This window comes from Microtus oregoni, unplaced genomic scaffold, assembly GCF_018167655.1.
Source record: "Microtus oregoni isolate MIOR12 unplaced genomic scaffold, Mior012 000047F_ref0000412, whole genome shotgun sequence".
Classification (NCBI taxonomy): Eukaryota; Metazoa; Chordata; class Mammalia; order Rodentia; family Cricetidae; genus Microtus; species Microtus oregoni.
The window spans coordinates 12,457,352-12,478,383 of NW_024543221.1; the positions used below are offsets into that span (position 1 = coordinate 12,457,352).

At 42.1% G+C, this 21,032-nt stretch overlaps 1 protein-coding gene across 1 annotated transcript in view; it reads left to right on the forward strand.

The window, feature by feature from the left end:
- The window catches only part of Ush2a (usherin), a 669,744-nt gene that overhangs the window by 304,566 nt on the left and 344,146 nt on the right, over window positions 1–21,032 (forward strand). The window contains 2 exon segments of the mRNA XM_041635252.1: window positions 2,809–2,922; window positions 4,910–5,074. Coding sequence (XP_041491186.1) covers window positions 2,809–2,922; window positions 4,910–5,074 — 279 coding nt within the window.

The following is a 21,032-nucleotide window of genomic DNA, read 5'->3' on the forward strand; positions in this document are numbered from 1 at the left end:
AGACACCTGCACACATGTGACCATATCTCCAGGCAGAAACACATGCAGAAATGAAATTTAAAAGAACCATAAATCTTTTAAAAAGATATGGAAATAAAGATACAATTGCATGGTGTGCTTGCATCATGAGACCCATCCCAAGCCCTGCAAAGAAAAAGAAATGGACAACTTTATCTGTGTTACCAGTAGACTGAAACAGATTGAGGGGGACACTGCCATGGGATGCCACATGGGGATGCTCAGCCTGCAGGTAGGATTGCAGGTCCAGAGCACTGGGGCAGTTAAAGTCTGGAGATTCTGAGGCTCTCTCCATAATGAGGCCTGATAGACTAGCAAGATCAAAAAAGGGGAAGGAAGGAGGAAGGAAGGAAAGAGAGAGAGAGAGAGACAGAGACAGAGACAGAGAGAAAGAAAGAGACTTGAAGAATTAGTTCAGTCAAACAACATGTCCTTAAAGGACTCTGGAAGTATTTGGACTGAACCAAGGAAAGAGAGAAGCTGTCCAAAGTGAAGAGCTCAGGGTGCCCCAGTGGTACCAGGGCCACAGAAGGAACCTATATCCAGTAAGTGCAAGGAATGCCTGAAGTTGGCTTAAGGGTTGGGATTTTAGAGACAATTATTTATCTTGAAAAGATTACTGTCTTTTGAAAGCAATGGAGTCAGGAGCTGAGCTGTAGCCGTAGCATGAGTTAGACTAAAACCATTCTACACTAGTATTCTTTGTTCAGATAGCTGGGTGCTGAGGCCGCTCCATGCCTGAGGTGCTAAATCTTCATAGTAAAGTTTTGATGTAAATACTGAACTAGCCCATCACACACACACACCACTCTTGTAGCCTCTTCTTCAAGGCAGAGATTATTATCCATGTAGATAGGAGAAGACTCAGGCACAGAGGTCTGAACAACTTTCTCAGGTCCATGCAGTTCACCAGGCTTTGTGCCCAGGCAACTTAACCTGAGCAGCTGTATGGCAGCTTGGTTTATAATATGGATGAAAGTGTGATTGTGTTAGCATGGATGGGATGAGAGGCACCTGCTTGAAAATATGGGTCATAAATACTGGCGTATGCAAGAGGAAATGAGAGTACCGGTGTCAGGATTGAAGGCAAGAGGGGATGTAGGGATTGTGCCACATGTAGTTTCAAAACTAGGAGGACCCCAACCTGTAATTGGTGTATGTGTATGCGGCGTGCGTGCACTCATGCATGCATGTACGCATGCATGTGCTCGTTAGCTTGCTTCCTTTGGACACAGACTGAGAAGAGGGTGCCATGTGGTTGGGTATTTTCCAATAGATCCATGTAGGGAGATACCTGTGCAGCCACTGAGATGAAGAGGAGCACACTAGGGATCATGGGCAAGGAGGAGATGCAAAAGCAAACCGGTGCTTCCTGTCTTTGCTCATCCCTTCTTTCCGTTCTTTCCAGTCGTTACACTCTCCGTGGGGAGGGCAAATACAGATGCACATCTGTTCAATCTGTGCTTGAGTCAGGCTGAGGAGATAACCCGGCAGTGGCATGTGTTTGTGCCTCCCCTGCCGGAAAAGTAGGGACACGAGGAATTTGGAGACTCATTGGCTAGGTGGTCCAACCAAACTGGCAGCTTCCAGGTAAACAAGAAAACTTTTTCTCTAAAATCAAGATGAGAACAGCTAAGAAAGATGTCTAATCTTCAGAAGCACACACATATGCATGAGCACACACACATACATATACATGCACAAACACATGCATATACAGTCATATACAAACACACATGCACACATACAAACCACATGTACATACATGCACAGACACATATGCACACACACATGAATGTATAAGCACAGATAATAAAGTGTTTGGACGGTATAATCTCTCACCAGTATTGCTACCTTGAGACAATAATATATTCTCTGAGGTACTGAAGGCTTAGCCAATGAGGGTTTATAAAAAGTGGGATGACCTTTTGTGAAAGAATGGTAACACTCTCTACCATTTGAATCAAAGATTTTCAGCAGGAGAAAACCAGAGGAAGCACATGCATTGTATTCCTGAAACTTCTTTAACTTGTAGGACTCACCTAGTAAGAAGTTTCTCCTTGGTTATGGATGTCAGTAGACAAAAGACATTTTTATGTCTATGTGTACTTTGCATTGCCAAACAAATCTGACACATCTCCCGTGAAGCCTGGTTAATTCAATGCCTCCCTATGTGATGCTTCCATTTGAGACAGGTGTCTTAATTAAATAAACTAATAATTTTACAAGTAGAAGCACAAAAGCATAATTATCCAATTTGCTAATTGTTCCATTGTGTGAATTTGCATACATCTTGCTTACCACACAGTTTGTCTTTGTGTATCCTACCACTGAAATAGCAGAGCCCCACTTGGGAGGAGCATTTTCTAAAGTGTGCTAACAAGCACTGTACGGGGGCTCCTCCGTTAAATCTGGTTGAAAATGGCCAGGCTCAGGCAAATTGGATCATGTTTGTTTCTGTGGGCGGTCCAGGCCCTGTAATGACGCGTTCTGCAGGTATGGGCTGCTCTGCGTGATGACCACCAAATACTGTTTTAGCACTGTCCTGGCAATGAGTGGGTGGGAGGCTTTTGCCCATGAGTTCCCCTTCTATACTCCGCAAGCATTTTCTCACTGGGACTGTGAGAGCTATGAGTCGTGGGTTTGCATCTCTCCGTCACTGTATCTCTCTGTGCTTTTTTCTTTTTCTCTCTGTCTCTTTCTCACTTCTCACCCCCACATACTCATGGGGAGCTCTCTGTAGATGCTCCAGCAAACATTTAAACCTTTTGTGTCCCCCTTTTATCCTAGGCATACTGAGAGGACTGCATCCCTTCCAGAGCTATGCAGCGACTCTGACGCCTTGTTCTCGGGCAGGCTGTGCAGAGAGCGCACAGGCATTGAGCATCCCCACTCCACAAGAAGGTAAAGTAATTTCAAAGGTCTCGACTTCCACATTTCAGTCATGAATAATAAAATAGGAGAAGAGCTAAATGCTGCGAGGCCATTTGCTGGAAAACCCCGACCTAATTTGATGACAAAGTGCATTGCCAGGCCATAATTGCTCCCATTTTTTTGGGGGGGTGCGAAAATGAATCAAACCCCATAGCCTTTAATGACATGCATCTTTAATAGCTGTAATGCAGATTAATGGGCTTTTTAATTGCTGTTACATTGTTCATGCAAGAGCCTTGTCATTAATATGAAGCATCTGAAAGATTAATGAAAGCGTCCTCATTTTACTATGGCTCAGAAGTAAATCTAGAGACAGTCTGACTAAAAAGAATTGATTGTGTGGTACAGTATGAAATTGAGAATCAAATGGTTGATTTCCATGGTCTCTTTCAGCTGCTAAACACCAGTGTGGGCAACCATGAATTCAGGAGGACAGAACCTCCAGATGCTGGTTAAGGCACAATCGATCACCACTTCCCCCCTTTTTCCTTACTTGAGCCTCACTACATGAGATGCACAAACTGTTGGTCTAAATTAACATTTCAGAAAACATGCACTGGGGAAGAGGAAACATTTCAGAACTCCAAACTCATCTCTTCAAGAGATGCCAGCTCTCAGAATGCAGAAAGAGTGGTTGCTTTGTATTTCTGTTTGCTGTAAGCTGCCTGGTAGGAAAGTTATTTAGATTTGAAAGCTTGGTCGCTATAGCAAAAGTTAGCCAGCAAAGGCATGCTCACTTGGGCAAATGCTCTCTCTCCCTCTCCTTTTCTTCCCTCCTTCCACTCTCTTTCTTTCTTTCCCTTCTTCCCTCCCTCCCTCTCTTCCCCAAAACCTCCTTTTGCCCTTTTCACCTTTGATATCATTTTGCAAACACCATTTGCATAGGAGGCAGTTAAAAGAGAGACACACAGAGAGAGAGAAGGCGGACAGAAGCCAATATGATGGCACAGTGATGAGACAAAGGGTTTTGTAAAATCCTTCTTGAGACCCTTTATTCTCTGTTCTATGCCTTCTGTAGACCAGAGTGCAGTCCCTCATCTGTGCTGCCAGTAAGACATCCTCATCCTAAATCATCCCGTAGTCTCTCCCTATGTGAGATTGCATTTTCTGTGGTACACCATTATCCCCAATCTAGTCTACTGAGATGGCATCGTCTCTCTCAGCGTGAGATTGTGTTTTCTGGGGTACACCACTATTACCCTGTTTTATACTCATTTCCACCAGCCTTTGTGGGAATTTTCACATTGCTTCCTCTCCACCTCCTTGTCGTGACTTTGCCTGGTGCCCCTCACACCTACTTCCCAACCATTTCACCAAGCGATCGCCCGCTCATCGGGTTCAGTGCCCTTGTCATCATGTGTACGTTTCCCAAATCTCTTTTCCAAGGCGCCATGTCTCATAGACAGAATGATATTTCTGTTTCCGGTTAGTTTTTGTTTTGTTTTGTCTTTAATTTTCCATGATTTCAATTCATTGGCTAGTGTGTAAATATATTTTTTCAACAACTACAGTGTAGTTTCAATATGCAATTAATTTAGCTGTCCACGTTCTGACCACTCCTGTAGCTGGAGAGTTCTTTAAACATTCTAATACGAAAACACTCACCGTGTGGCCCATTTCAAATCCTGTGCCCTGACAAGCCGGCACACAGTTTCATCTGCTTTAACAGGCTCAGCCCCAGGAGGACACGATGGGTGAACCATACTTTTGATGAAGTAACACACATATCAGTCAAGTGAACTAGAGTCAGGACTTCGCATCCAGCAGAGATGTGAGTCCTCAGGAATTCAGGACAGTTCTTTAGCGCTGCTCCTAAAGCAATCACTGACAAGCGGCCTACAAGTCAAGAACACTTCTGTGCATGGGACTACAGCTTCAGCCCATGGTTTACTAGTTTGGGTCTGAAAAGTTTGACTTAGAAAGTAAACTAAAATTAGACTATTTTATTTTCCCACAGCACCCCAAGAGGTTCAGACACCAGTGGCCTTGTCCTTTTCCAATTCCTTGTCGTTGTCCTGAAGTCTACCCAAACATGCAAATGGGATTGTTACAGAGTACTCCTTAGACATGGATGTTCTCATCCTGGTCTACACAGGCGAAGGACAGAACTACACCATCACAGGTACTACACTGTAGCTGTCAGGTAATAGATGCGTATGTGTGTTTTCTAGATGACCACTGCAGATATTTCTCTGAATCAGGTGAGTGATTATCACCTCCTTGGGATATCAAGGGAATCTTGGTACTTAACTAGCTCAGACCTTTCTGGATTCTACAGACCACGTGTTTGAAGCTGAGTATCAGTGTGGCCCCCCCATGCACATGGACTCTGTGAGCTGACTAAATTGGATACATCCTTCAAGGTCCCCATGATCTCAGGTCTAACTATTTGAAACCTGCCTGCCTGGGGAATGATTGGAGAGGCCGATAGATGGCTCAATGTGCTACAAATCTTAAACCGTTTGAGAAGAGACAGATAGGTCTGGATTATATGACACCAAAGCAAACATGGAATTGCCAGAAGTTTCTTAAATGGCAAGAGGCTCATGGGTGTGCCTTCCGGTATTACAGCCACCTAGCCGTTACCCATGCTAGTTTTGCGTTTCTAGTGTTGCCTGTCTGTGTCGGTCTCCCAGGGAGATAGCATTACTCAAACGCTGATTGATTTGAAAGCTTGAGTCCCAGAGATCCTAGGGTTTGTGGAAGGTTATAACAAGTTAGAGTCAAAAGCAAGGTTATTTATTCAAGGGTTCACCCATTCACCTGAATGCCAGGTACTTGGATGACAAAGGGACCCAGCGTGCTCCTCCTTGTCTGCTGTCCCTGGCTTCCTGGGACACTGTCAGATACCAGCACAAGGCATTGCTGGGCAGTTGTGGTCTCCTTTAGATTTTCACCTCCTCTTTAGTCTGAGACTATAAAGTGGACAAGAATAATGACTTTTGTATTTCACCCAGGATTATATTGATATCTTTGATATTTATTCCACAAGGTAGATGCTACCCACACTTTATAGGTGAGGAAACTGAGATTTGACAGGAGCAAGGTGGCAGAGCCTGTGAGTGACAGACGTTGGTACTGACCTAGGCATCCTAGCTAGTTGAGGAGCATGGGCTTACGTGATATCTTCTCTGAGTCTGAATTCCTGAATCTGTAACTTGAGAACGATGAGACATCTCCACGGTCAGCTTGACCGGATTTAGAATCACCGAGGTGACACAGCTCTCGGTGTATCTGTGAAGGCTTGAGGAGAAACCTAACTGAGAGAGGAAAAGCAAACACAAATGTAGGTTTGAGATGTGTCCCATAGGCGAACAACCCAGACTCAATAAAAAACAAGAGAGAAAAAGTCATCCTGCCTTCCTCTCTGTTTCCTGATGTCAGCAAAAGCTGCCTAACATTCCATCTTCCATGCTACCCCTGCGGTGGTGACCTGTCCACCCCATCATCCATGCCACCCCTGCGGTGATGACCTGCCCACCCCATCATCCATGCTGCCCCTGCAGTGGTAACCAGTCCACCCCGTGCACCCACGCTGCCCCTGCAGTGGTGACCTATCCACCCCATCATCCATGCTACCCCTGCGGTGGTGACCTGTCCACCCCATCATCCATGCTGGCCCTGTGGTGGTGACCTGCCCACCCCGTGCACCCACGCTGCCCCTGCAGTGATGACCTGTCCACCTCATCATCCATGCTGGCCCTTCAGTGGTGACCTGTCCACCCCGTGCACCCACGCTGCCCCTGCAGTGATGACCTGTCCACCCCATCATCCATGCTGGCCCTGCAGTGGTGACCTGTCCACCCCATGCACCCACGCTGCCCCTGCAGTGATGACCTGTCCACCCCATCATCCATGCTGGCCCTGCGGTGGTGACCTGTCCACCCCATCATCCATGCCACCCCTGCGGTGATGACCTGCCCACCCCATCATCCATGCTGCCCCTGCAGTGGTAACCAGTCCACCCCGTGCACCCACGCTGCCCCTGCAGTGGTGACCTATCCACACCATGCATCCACGCCGCCTCTGTAGTGATGACCTATCCACCCCATGCATCCATGCTGCCCCTGCAGTGATGACCTGTCCACCCCGTGCACCCACGCTGCCCCTGTGGTGGTGACTTGTCCACCCCGTGCACCCACGCTGCCCCTGCAGTGGTGACCTGTCCCCCCCATCAATGAGCCAAGATAAACTCTTTCCTCCTTAAGATACTTTTATCAGGAATTTATCTCAGAATGGGAAATGAAACTAACTCAGTAGGAATATTACATTTTAACATTATAAAGGAAACAAATGGTATAAAACATATTAAGACATTGTTTCTTTTTCGTAGAGCAAGCTTGTAATTATGCCTATAGGTCTATGCCTACAGTCCTTGCTCAAGCAGAGAGATTGAGGTTCAAGGCCAGTCTCTTACATGGGAAGTTTGAGGCCTTCCTGGGCTATATATCTAGAGACCCTGTCTCAAAAATCTTATAAAAAAAAATAAGAGGCATAATTATCATTTCCTTAAGATAGAGTTTATATTACAAATTAAATAATAGAATAATCATAAGATTGATTTGATGATGGTACTAGATTCATCCCCTCTTCCTTACCCACCCAGATTTGTTGAATGGCTCTGTCTCTTGTAAACCTTCAAAACCAGTTTTTGCTCTTTCTGGATGTGTGGACTTCTACTGGAATATGGCCGACTAACCAGAGCCCCCACTCTTGGAGGAAGCTCTCTCTCCCTCTCCCAGAGGTATCAGTTGCCAACAGCTATTGGGTTGGGATAGGGTAACATGCTCTCTTCCCTCTTTATGTTATGATTTTGTCTAGCTTGGGCTTGCACAGACTTTGAGCATGCTGGGAAGTTGCTATGAGTTCCTCTGTGCAGAGGCCCTGCTGTGTCCAGTAGAAAATGTGTCCTTGTAGTCATCCACCACCTCTGGTATTACGTTTTTTCTCTCCCTTCCTCAGAAATGATCCCTGAGCCTCGAGAGGAGGGATGAAGTGTGTGTCCCATCAGAGCTAAGCACAATACAGTCTTATTTTCTGAACATGGGCAGGTCGTAGGTTTCTGTGCGAATCGCCATCTGCAGACAGGTTTCTCAGGTGTGGTATTAGAGAGGCATTGGTCTGTGGGTAGAACGATAGACCATTAGAAGCTGGTTAGTGCTCTATCAATAGTGAGAGGTTCCCCTAAGGCTGGTGACCTGTCTGACCATAGGTTCTTCACCCGAGAAAGCCATTGGGAATGGGGTTCATCTTAAGGAGTAGCATACTTTTGGCTGCATCCAAGAAACATGCCTCACAGTCAACACTAGACTCTACCTTAGGGAAATTTTTTTGTAAGAGTAGTCTAAAACAATGGAGACAAGCAGGTGTCACTATTGCAATACATGACAAAATTGTCTCCAACCAAAAACAAAAACAAGCAAACAACAACAACAACAACAAAAAGCCTCAGAAGAGATGAGGAAAGTCGCTTTATATTCCTCTAATCTTACAGTTAGCAAAGCTGAGGCACAGCTAGATCAAGAAGTCAGAATCACTTAAACCAAATTAAATGTGGATCTACTTGGGACCAAAGTACATGCCTAGCAAGTGAGGTAGTCAGAAGAGGGTGTTGGATCCTCTGGAAATCGAGTTACAGATGGTTGCAAGCCATCGTATAGGTACTGGGAATTGAACCCAGGTCCTTTGAAAGAGCAACAAGCACTCTTCACTCCTGAACATCTCTCTTGCACCCTGTTTCAGAACATTTTAATAATGTATTTCACCTAGGAGATTTATAAGAACACATACAACCATATAAACATTTGTCTTTTTAAAAACTGTTGTGATAAATATTGTATGTAAATATTGATTTGCTATGATTTAAAATGGAAACAAGTGAATCAAAGGTCATTGACAATTTCATACTTCTGTGCAATGTACTGTGTTCACCCTCGCCCCTGCTGCCTGCCGACTTCCTTCTTCCTCCTCTCTTACTTTTACGTCTTCCCTTTGGCTTTTTACTTTTGCAAACTTGATCTATATCGTCCCTTGATATCCAGAGAATTTACCAGGAGGAAATATTTTTTCAAATTTTTGATATGTTTTACTAACAGAAAACATTTGAAATTTATTTTTGTTTGTGACATCTGGTTCCACCAACTGCATTTCTGCATGATTATTAGACTTCTGTGCTTTACTTCAAAATACCCAGTTATACTTGATGAGCAGAAACTTGAATAGGGCAAGGAAAGATTTTGAAATTTCACCCAGAACACTGGCTCATCCTGTTTCCTTGGCCAGGGTCAATGGCTCTTTAAACCCATTTGCTTTCAGCTATATTAAGAACTCCATGACATGATGTAATGCCCCTTGTTAACCATTCATAGTGCCAGCCCTTGCCCCTCCTCCTCCGCTTGTCTGTGGCTTCTCTTACACTCGTCAGTTGAACAGGTGTTCCCATTGTGCATAGGGAATGGGCCTAGCTGGCAAGGGAGATTGAGGTTGAGGCAGGGCATCCCATCCAGTAGCCACTTAGCCTCTGGGTGCTCTGAATTTTTTTTCTTCTTCCCCTTAAATATGAAACATTCAAAGTCAGATGCATTGCTGCTCCTTAGGTCAGTACAAACTATATTTAAAAATGCGCACAGTTCGAATTTTTGCCTTGCATAGGCCATGGGCTCGTGGTGCACTGGGTCAGTTCTGACACTGAAAAATGAATCCAGTTAGGGAACCTCCCGAAGGCTGTTGATGTTTGCTATAATAAATAGCGCACACTTTAAGTCAAACTTTTTCATTCCGTATTCAAAGGTAATGGATTTTTCGTAACCATAGTAACCTTGGTGTATTTCTGGATAAATACATGAGGTATATACATTCTAGTTTTAGTTTTGAATATAAACTACCACATTATGTATTACTAATAATATGAAAAATAGGATGTAGGTTAGTGTAATGACAGCTTAAACTAGTATGCATTTTTCTTCTGCAAAAAATAAATATTTATCAAAAGTAAGGGTTCAATTAATTTCCCCCCAGTTTTGTGGTGTTCTGGGGGTGCCATTTGTCTTTCCTGCAAGATATCCATTAATCTCCTATTTCTGTCCCATGACAGATTTTTTAAAAGGAATTTTGAGTTAAAAGCAATTGTGTTTCTAAAACTTCTGATTAAAAGCATTATCAAAAGATTGAAGAACCTCTATTTGATCACACTAGCAGGGCTACAGTGGGCCGTGTGTGTGTGTGTGTGTGTGTGTGTGTGTGATACATCCATGACTAGGTGGAAACAGAAGCCTCTGTGAGTACCCAGCATCCTGGGACCACTTTAGTGAAGGCTGGATAGCATACTGATGGATGACGACTCTCCAAGCGGTAGCCAACCAGATCGTTCTCATTGCAGAGGGGCACCCTACCAGAAACAGGCAATCTTTAAGAAGTTTGTGGGAATGTTTCAGAGAAGCCCACAGAGGTTTGAAGGACAAGAACAGCTTGGTGGTGGAAGTCAGAAGGATGTTCAGAAAAACTGACCACAAAGTTGCTGAGAGCCATGCTACCCTGGAAGCCAGGAGAATGGAGCCTGGGAGCAGTTCTGACACCTAAGTGCTTTGGGGTTGAGATGACCTAAGCGATTGATGATTTCTAGACTGCCGGTGGAAAATGGCAATGAGGATTTTGTTTGTTTTTCAAGACAGGGTTTCTCTGTAGCTTTAGGGCTTGTCCTGGAACTAGCTCCTATAGATCAGATCACAAGATCCACCTGCCTCTGCTTCCCAAGTGCTGGGATTAAAGGCATGCACCACCACTGCCCAACTATGGGGATATTTTTAAGAGGCAAAGATGCCCAATATCAATGACAACATACATGCTTACTCAGGCCCAGGTCACAGTTACTTCTGCTGTGATAAACACCATGGCTAAGACACTGTTCCCAGGAGATTGTTTTGGCTTACAATTCCTGAGGGATAAGAGTCCATGATGATTGGAACAGTTGACAGTAGAGAGCAGGCAGGTGGTCAGAGCAGGATGCTCTGAAAGCTCACAGCTTGAATGTCAAGCACCAAGTAAAGAGTAGAACTGGAAATGGCTCTCCAAACCCACCCCCAGGGAGTGTACTTCTCAATAAGGCCACATGTCCTAATCCACTCTGAACAGCAACACCAACTAGGGACCAAGTGTTTAAATACATCTTCATCCAAACCCCCACAGGTTTAACAGGTCTGTGTCATTTGTATGGTTGAATATGAAGGGGGCATCTTCCCAAGACCCCGGATTCTCTGAATAAAGTAGATACCCAGGTTAAAGTAGTATGAAAGTGTGTAGGGTGTGTATGTCCGGGGAACAGGGAGCAAGACTTCAAAATGCTGAAGAGGTGGAGGAAAGCTAAGAAGGAAGGGAAGAAGGAACGTTGGGTGAAATTCTGATAACATCGGGTAGTTAAGTATTTAGATCTTTAATCTACTAAATGTACTACAGCTTTTGTTTGGTCTTATTTGTCAAGGTCAAACAGTACCACATATAAAATCCACCAAACACTTCAGTCTCACAATAAGGAATTTACTGAAGATGTAGCTGTATTTTTTGTGACACAATAAAAAACAAATTTGAAGGTGAGGTACCTCTAACCAAGTGTTAGAAGGAAGCTTATCAATACTCTACACACGTGAGCAACATGATAGAGATTCCTGCAGCTGGTTTGCAATAGAACCTTTGGAAGAAAGTAAAACTTTCTAGTGGTTTCCTTAGGCTGGCCCTGAACTCACCATGCAGCAGAGGATGCCCTAAAACTCCTAGATCCTAACTCAGTGAGCTAGATATCTCGGCAGCGTGGGTTAATGCTTTCTTCACAAGAGCCACGTGTGTTGAGTGGCACAGGATTAGAAGGAATGAAGAAGCACACATGGAATGCTTACCTTTCCCCTCCATCTCAGCTGTGCATGGTGAAGCCAAAGATGCCTCCTCCCAAGCCGGTGGACAATGCACTGCCCTGTGAGGAAATTCAATGTGGATGTATATTTTAAGAGCTGCTCTCTCAGTCACACATGATATGATAACTTGGGATTTTTTTTTTCTTCTGAGCTATGGCATAAAAGGATTCTTGTGCAGGGAGGGACTTTAGAGGCGATGTGGGGCTGATATCATCTTATGAGACCAGTGGAGTTCTAGGTGAAAGTGGTAATACAAGGTGACCTTTGGGGCCTTGACAAATAGAGCTCACTGATTATTTTAATCGATTGTTTTAATTCTTGAAGAATCTTTCGGAAGAGTGTATATTAAGGATACAGCTTGATGAATATTCTTAGTTGATTGTAATGTGTGCAACAACTTCCCAAATTAATCATCAGCATTATCAAATGTTAGAATCCCTCATTCTGTATAGTTGGGTCTTACCTGTTGATAGAATAGATGGGTTATCTGCTAAATGTGAGTGGATAAAGTATAATTTAGTTTTTTTTCCCACTGGTCAATGTTGAAAACCAGGTAGAGAGTAAATCAGTCACATAGTCTTTTCTATGGACCTACATCCCAGAACCTTATGGCCCCAGGCAGTTGCTAAGGGAGTATCAGTTCTTAAAATCTACAGAATTTTGTAAACTGAGACATACACATCTTCCCCTTTCTGGTCTGATCTAGAAATGAATCCCAGTATGTTTCAGCTCAGCACATAGTATGGTGAGTCACCAATGTGTGCACAGCCACAGTAAGAAGATCCAAGGCCACCACCCTGAGAGTGCAATCATGGGCTACTATGACCATAGGGTTACCATGTTGGATCTAGAAATGTAATGTAGAACCGTGGTAAACAAGCATTTGAACATACATGATGTAATATATGTTTCTTTTAGTGAATGATAGAAGTGTAAGCATGTGTGTAATAGATGATTGCATGTGACATAAGAATTTACATATGTGGATTTACATAAACATACATAGGTTTATCCTAGTGATGGGATTCTTGCACTTTTTATTTTTATCTTTTTTTCTTCCCTCCCTCCCTCCCTCCCTCCCTCCCTCCCTCCCTCCCTCTCTCCTTCCTTTATTTTTTGTGCAGTGGCACACTTGTTAGAGTGTGCAGATCCATATGATTGTAGAGGTCCCCACCAGTCAGTTCCCCTCAATTGCTCTCTTCCTTTAAGTTTTCTGAGGCAGCATCTCTCTCCCTGATTTGTGCTCATTCTCTGGGCTAGACTTCCTGGCCAGTGAGCTTTGGGATCCTTCTGTCTTGACCCTCATTGTTCTGTAGTTATAGATACATAGCACCTACGTCTTTTAGTTGGGTTCTGGGGATCCAAACTCAGGTCCTTAGGCATGTGTGCCCACCATTTTACTAGTAACCCAGTCTCCCCAACATGTTTCTTTCCCTTGAAGATGTCATTTCATGTTTTAAATTCTCTGCTTTTGGAGTCTAGAAATTATATTTTGTTGTTTGGCATTTTCCATTTTAATGTGCCTGATAAAGTTGGTATGAGAGACATTTAAGAAATCTGATGGCACATATGGATTAATATTTACCATCTGGTTTGCCTAATCTTTCCTCTGATACTGAGTCATGCCGATAGCTTCCCTCGTTTCCCTTTGACAGTATCAGAGCTGTATGCTGTCCTTTTAGCCCTGTCTGCGTTGTCCAAATGTTAAACACACATTGCTTGCCTACATTCCCACAGTTTTCATTGATTCCAGATTTGTCAGGTCATTGTACACACATTTGCCATTTAATGTGTTCTTCTGTATAAGCCAATTTTAAACAGGTTACATCTTTGTTCAAAACGTGAATGTAAGGGCATTGCATCATTACTCATTTCCATAATCTGTAGTATCTACCATCTGGAACATAGCTGGCATCTCACAAACTTTTATTGGATTGAGTTAAAATGAGTCAATTTGAAAAAAATCACTGGGAATCAGTAAATTAATATTTTGAAGTAAATAAATACGGATGCATAATTCAGAAGTAATTAATATGCTAAGCTTGGTAAATGGCTTTAATGAGGTAGGCTGTTCATGTAGCTTCCTAGATATTTTCCTTTAATCATCCAATAAGTAGTGAAAAAAAATTCTTTTAACTAGGCTGCTGTGGAAGAGTGCCACAAACCGTGTGCTCTCCAGAAGGTTATGTCTCGGTTCTGGAGAGCATCCTCAAAGATGCAGGCACCAGCAGCACCTGTTGCCTCTGATGTCTGTAGGGAGACTGCCCAGCTTCCATTCTGGCTTCCTGTGACTTGCTGGCCATCTTTGGAGCCTGGTTCCTAAGGATGTCACCACAGTGGCTGCTTCTGCCTTCATGTAGTTTCCTCTCTGTTAGTTTGTCTGTCTCTAAATTTCTACTTTCATAAAGATAAATGTCTTGGTGTGTTGGGATTGACCCTAGTGACCTCTTAGTAACTAATTACAATGGGAGGCCGTTATGACACTTCTAGGAGCTGAGACTCAACATGTGTATGGGAGGAGGTTCCAGCTCACCATGAACTTTGTTCTCTGTAGAATGTCTGGCTGTGTGTTTGATAACATAATTAACTATATTTATACTCCCCTCAAACATTTACCTGTTAGAACTAGATAAGGCATCTCTTTGGAAATCAGTTGAAATGCCCCTATTTGGTGACAGATGAATTTGACGGTGTGGTGTGGGGGGAGGGGACAGATCACTTTTGTATGAAGTGATTTATTAGTTCAGCAGTTGTTTTCAGATTTCTTTAATAATCATGAAGACTTCGGAGCATATGAAAGGGTCAAAGGCTTTGTCTTCACACCACTTCTGTTGTTGTAAGAGGAGCTTGGAGACACTTCCTGTAGTCCAAAACTACGGATCTACTGTTAAAATCATCTGCTTTATGACCTCCACGTATCTTTCTTTCCAGAGTGTTCTTCCACTTGCTGACTCTGTAAGACCCATGTTTTTTGCACATGAGAAATTCTTCTTCACATGTTAACTCATCCTTTCTAACGTTCCCACCTGCTCATCTAAAGCTTACCACTCCTCCTTGACTCCAAGTTCTCCAGCATCTAAGGTCTCCCAAGAATGACCAACAGGGGATCTCAGTCTTTCGATCATTTCTTCCTTGTCCACATAGAGCATGGTGTCCTGTCCAGTTACGTCTCTCAGTGAGGAATCTAGGGCCTTGTCCTCACCCCGCATTGCCTCATGTCTCATAGATTCACTACTCAGAACCCCATCCAACAGGAATCACCTGCGTTATACTCTTTCACTAAGTTACTTATATTAGAATATTTGATTTTCTCATTTCACTGCTTTTTAATCCATTTTTGAGAATTTCACACATGAACACTGTATTTCCACCATTTCTACATCTTTTCCTTGGTCCTCCAAGTCTTGCCACATCTCCCCACTCCTTCTTAACTTTATGGCCTCTTCTCTGATTATTATTGATGTGTGTGTAAGTGTATATTTATGTATGCATGTATGTATATGTGTGTGTGTGTGTAAATATGTAGGCCGAGGCTGCTTGTTCATTTCCTGGCCACCAAGACCTGAAATAATCACACTTAACTATATTCATTGCAGCAATATTTGGCCAATGACTCTAGCATATTCCTAGATATCTTACATCTTAAATTAACCCATTTCTACTAATCTGGTTGTGGCTTACTGGTATGATTCTGTCCAGCATCTGGCTGCATCTGTTTCAGGTGGCACCTATGTGTCTTCTCTCTGACTCTACCTTCTTTTCTCCTCTATCTGCTTTGAATTCCCACCTTGTTCTATTTTGCTAAGCCACTGGCCAAAAGAGCTCTATTCACTAACAAATAAAAGGAACACATATGCAGAAGGACTTCCCACACCATTCCCCCTTTTCTGTTCAAATAAAAAGGAAGGTTTTAAATTTAATATAGTAAAATTACATATAACAAAACAGGTATCAAGTAAGAATTACTATATATATATAGTGTATATATATATATACACTTTATCTTTTATCATACCTAAGGAAAACTATAATTATAACTATTTATTTTTCAACTCAATCAAATTTTCCAGAAGCATATAATATTATCTAAGTAAACAGGAAGTGCATTGTAAGCATTGTAAGAAACTTCTAAAACTCTAGAATTTAAAGAGACATCTTGTTACCTGGACATTCACCCAAAGTTCTTCTGCCCCATATCCAATCTTCAGCCTACAGGCCCATAGTATCCAGCAGACTTTTTCATGAAGCAAAAAATTTGAAGATTTGTTCTGCCTTGTAATGGCAAAGTCCATCAGTTGCTTTTTTCTATGTCCTGAAAAGTGTCTGTCAGACTCTTTCCTGAAGCAGGAACCCCAAAGGATGGTCTCACCTTTAGGTGAGTTCAGTGTTGTGGGAGCTGCAGGACTCTTCCCACAGCCCAGCTCCTGGCCGCTTGGCTAGCTTATGCCCCGAAATAACAACACACAAACTGTTTTCTTTTAAACACTGCTTGGCCCATTATATCTGGCCTTTTCTCTACTATCTCTCACACCAGGACTAGCCTATTTCTAATAATGTGTGTAGCACCCTAAGGTGCACTTACCGGGACGATTCTAGCCTACGTCCATCCTGGGTCGGAGCTTCATCGTGTATGGCTCTGAGAGGAGCTGCATGATTTCTGAGCTCACTTCCTCTTCCTCCCAGCATTTTGTTCTGTTTACTCCACCCACCTATGTTCTTACCTATCAGGGCCAAGGCAGTTTATTTAACCAATGACCTTCCTCCATCAGTTCAGCAGTCATTTTTCTGTGGGTCCTGCATGTACAGTTCATACACCATAACATCAAGCAGTCCAAGCAAGAATAGTTTCTTTCCCAATTGGTTAACAAACTTCATAAGGAGCCTCTTCGATGCCCATCATCCTCTTGAAGTAGATTGGTGCTGCCAGGAACAGATGTGTCTCATTGTCGAGGAAAGTCCCAATTTCTTAAACATTTTAAATGCCGTATTTTGTAGGTCTTTGAGAGGTTTGAAGATTATCTATCTAACTAAAATATATCTCTGTATATCTAGAAAACCTAACTAACATGACTACAAGCTTGACTAATATAAATGACTATCTATTAGCCCATATTTTAAATTATACATTATATTCTAAAATGAGCTGCACAAACACAATACCTTAATAAAAAGCAGAAATATACAAATATAACAAAATTGACCTTAAATTTGTATCAGTAAACCAAGATCCATACCAATGCAAAGTATCCATCTCTATAGCATATCCCCCTTTAAATGCAAACAAACATTTGCAAACAATATTTGGGAATTTGGGCATAGCTCTATCTAAACTATTTCCTTCTTTTTGTTGGGAAAAGCAATTTTGGGGGTTTATGGAGATCTTTCCGGTGGGAAGGTCTTGGTCCATCAAACCCTATTGGCCTAGAAGGAATTCACAGGTTCCCATCTTCCATAGAAACAAAAGCAGAACCTCTTTTCCAAAGCAACATATCCTAAGACCCAAAACTTAAAATCACGATACCTTTAAAGTATATATGTTGGTTTAGCTTAGCAGCCTGTACAATGAAATGTCTCTCTGTACTTATCCCATTCACAGTCAAAAAATTCAAAGAAAACACAATAATATACATAATCTAGACTCTGTGTATATTCCATTTTTATGTGGCTTATTTTTTGTTACTCCTTTAATCTATGACTGTCTGTACTCTATCTCTTTAAGGACTTTGTTTTATTTTTCTATATTTCTTTTCTTTTCTCTCTCTCTCAAACCCACATACATTTATCTAACACTGTGACACATTTAGGGTTTTTTTTTTCATCTGAATCTGTCTTTATTGCATATCTGTAATCCTTTTCTGATCAGAACCACTTCTTAAAATGCTCAGTGGTGTGGCTAAAACTAAGGCTGCTTTGCCTTTTGGCTCCAGCCAGTACAACATGGTGGAGGTCTGTTTGCTGCCTCTGAGACTACTGGGTGGGAGCCACACTCACCACCTCAACTCTGGTAAGCAGTTGGCACATGTGGACACAAAGTAACTAGCAGCAGGCTGCCCACAAACCCCATTCAAGTATTCTGTCTCTTGAAAGAGCCAGAGTTCATGCTGGCAGCAAGAACCAGGAAGTCACCATTTTGAAACCATGTGGGGTTTTTTTGTTGTTGTTTTTGGTTTTTGGTTTTTTTGTTTTGTTTTTTTGCTGCTACCACTGAATCAGGAAGACCTTTCTTAAAGGAGCTGCAACACCCCTGTTTGCCACCAGCAAACAGAGCCCATACTAAAAAAAGATGCTGGCTTTCAAGAAGTCTGGCTTAACTCTGTTTTTTTGCATCTAGAATTCCTTTCTGTTTTCTCATGTTCTACATGGATGTAGTCAGCCCCACACTGGCATATCAATCTGTAGATGGAGGGACACTCGTTTGTTTCCAGGTCACCCAGACATGAAGTAATTATACTGAAATATATTAATTACAAGAATGCTTGACCTATGACTCTAGCATATTTCTAGCTAGCTCTCACATCTTAAATTAACCCATTCCTATCAATCTGTCTATCACTACATGGTTATGCCCTACTGGTAAGATTCAATTTGGCATGTCTCCTGCATAGGCTGCATGGCTTCTCCCTGACTCCACCTTCTTTCTCCCTCTATCTGCTTGGAATTACCACCTTGCCCTATTCTGCTAAGCCATTGGCCAAAATATTTTTATTCATTAACCAATAAAGGCAACACATATGCAGAAGGATATCCCACACCATAAATATAACCTGTTTTTTTGGGGGGGGGCTTTTGTTTTTTGAGACAGAGTTTCTCTGTGTAGCACTGGCCATCCTGAAACTTGCTTTGTAGACCAATTGACCTGGAACTCACAAAGATAGGCCTAGTGCTGGGATTATAGATGTGCACCACAACCTTCTGGTTCCATTTAGTTTTACTTGTATGTATATGTGTGCAGGTAGATATATATTTATATGCGTGTGTGTGTGTGTGTATGTGTGTGTGTGCTGGTATGTATCTGCACGTGTGTACTGGTATGAATATGTATGTGTGTGCATGTGTATATATGTGCTGGTATATATATCCATATGTATGCTGGTATGTATAATCTGTACATGTGTTCTGCTATGTATATGCATAAGCATGCTGGTGTGTATAGACAACCAGATAACTAGAGAGTTTGTCTATGGAGAACATTGAATCTCAACTTCAGCCATCACAGCTCTTCATCTAGTCATGAGACTTTGTGAGATGTTTTTCCCATCCCCTTTGGCATTCCAACTGATTTTGTCGATATGCAAGTCCTGTTTAGGTGACCCAATTGTTGAGATATTAAGGGTACATCTTTCCTGTCATATGTAGAAAACACCATCTCATAATAGATTCCCTAAACTGCTGGGTCTTATAATTGTTCTGCCTCTTTCCCACAATGTTCCCTGGGCCTTGGGCTCAGGGTTCTTTATTTTTCTTTGAACCAAAGTCACTGTATTTTTCAGATTCTTCCTTTTCTTCCCACCTACGCTTCTTTCAAGTATAAAATTTTCAATGTTTTCAAGGTGCTACCTTTCTTGTGCCATCATAATTACAACAAATTCATTTGAAAACTACCAAAGATAAATTAGTGTAACTGTGTTCCTCACACTTGAACCTAGGCCCTGAGCTTTGCTGAAGTGACTTTGATAAACCCACTAGTGGAAGGTTTTTTGCTGTATGCTGTCCCCAATCTCCAACAGGCGTCTGTGCTTGCTCTTAATCTCTTCTTCTCTGATCTGTTTTTTCCTCCTTTTTGCTTCTCTGCTTCTACCATTGCATGACATTCTCCCTTCCTATAAACACAGCAATCATAATGGATTTATGGCCCTATCCTAATCTCCCATGACCTCCACTTAACTTGATTATGTTTTATAACTTGATTAAGTGGACTGACTTAACCCCTCGATTTTGACTTAACTTGATTAAGCTGAGGTCACACTCAACCTCAAAGACTATTTCCATATAAGAACACATCCACACATGTGAAGGAGTTTAGGAATTGAATGTGTCCTTTTAGAAAACAAAGGTTTAAACCAGGATGTGAGGATTGGATCCAAAATTTACCAGTCTTACTTGGGTTCTCCACATTCTTGTTCTTCCTTATTCAAATCAACATGGAGGCCATGTATTTCAGAATCCTCCTTGGATCCCAGGACATTCCTTTCCTTGTACCTGTGACATTTTTACCAACCTAATTTACCTGTTGATGGTCAAGCTCTGGAATGATTTATTTTCTCTTTTTACACAAATGTTGATTATGGTCATGGTCTTTGAACACTCCATGAGGTCTCTCCATACAATCCCTATTCATATTTATCTTCAGCTAAGATGTTTTCCTTCTAGCCATGAATACTCTCTAAATACTTTATCACTTTAGTCCAACTCCCTAAAATTGAATTAATTTCATTGACCACACCCCAACATTTTGTTTTTCTTCCTGAGTTTCATCTCAGAAAACAGCAACATTTTCTATTCTTTTGTCAGAAACAAAACATCTTAATTTAATATTGGATCACTTCTCCTACACCCTTCACATTCAGTCATAAAATTTACATTCCTTATCTTGGCTTATAACACATATTTTATCTAATTTTTTGGCCTTAAATCATTCTCTTATCCTCATGTATTTTTGCAATATTATTTCAGCATTTTTTGTTTGTTTGTTCTTGGAAACACAAGTATTTCTCCATTCCTGGGTCTTTGACTTTCCTATTTCCTCTGACTGGAATGCAGATTCCTTGGCACCTCACAGGGCTCAATCATTGTCTACATATAGCCCTGAATAATGTAAACATATGTGTACATATGTACATGCACTCAAGTCTGTAATTGCAAGAACAAGAGAGGACAGTGTTTCTTGCTCACTCAACGACTCTGAGTACATATAGAACTTGGTAAAAAAGACTTCCTTACTCCACATCCATCCAAGGACAGAGGCAGATACAGTGTCTTCCATATTTAATATATGGATACTAAGGTTTCTCTAAAATTACCCCTCCCCCCACCCCGGTACAGCAGCTGTGGAAAGAGTATCTTAAAGTTTTTATGGATGGGACCTTTTATGGATGTGAATCCTGAAGATGCCGTTCCAGCAGTTAGAACTCAACCTCATGGTTTTGGCCATATTATCTGTAGGGGAAATTCTGTAAT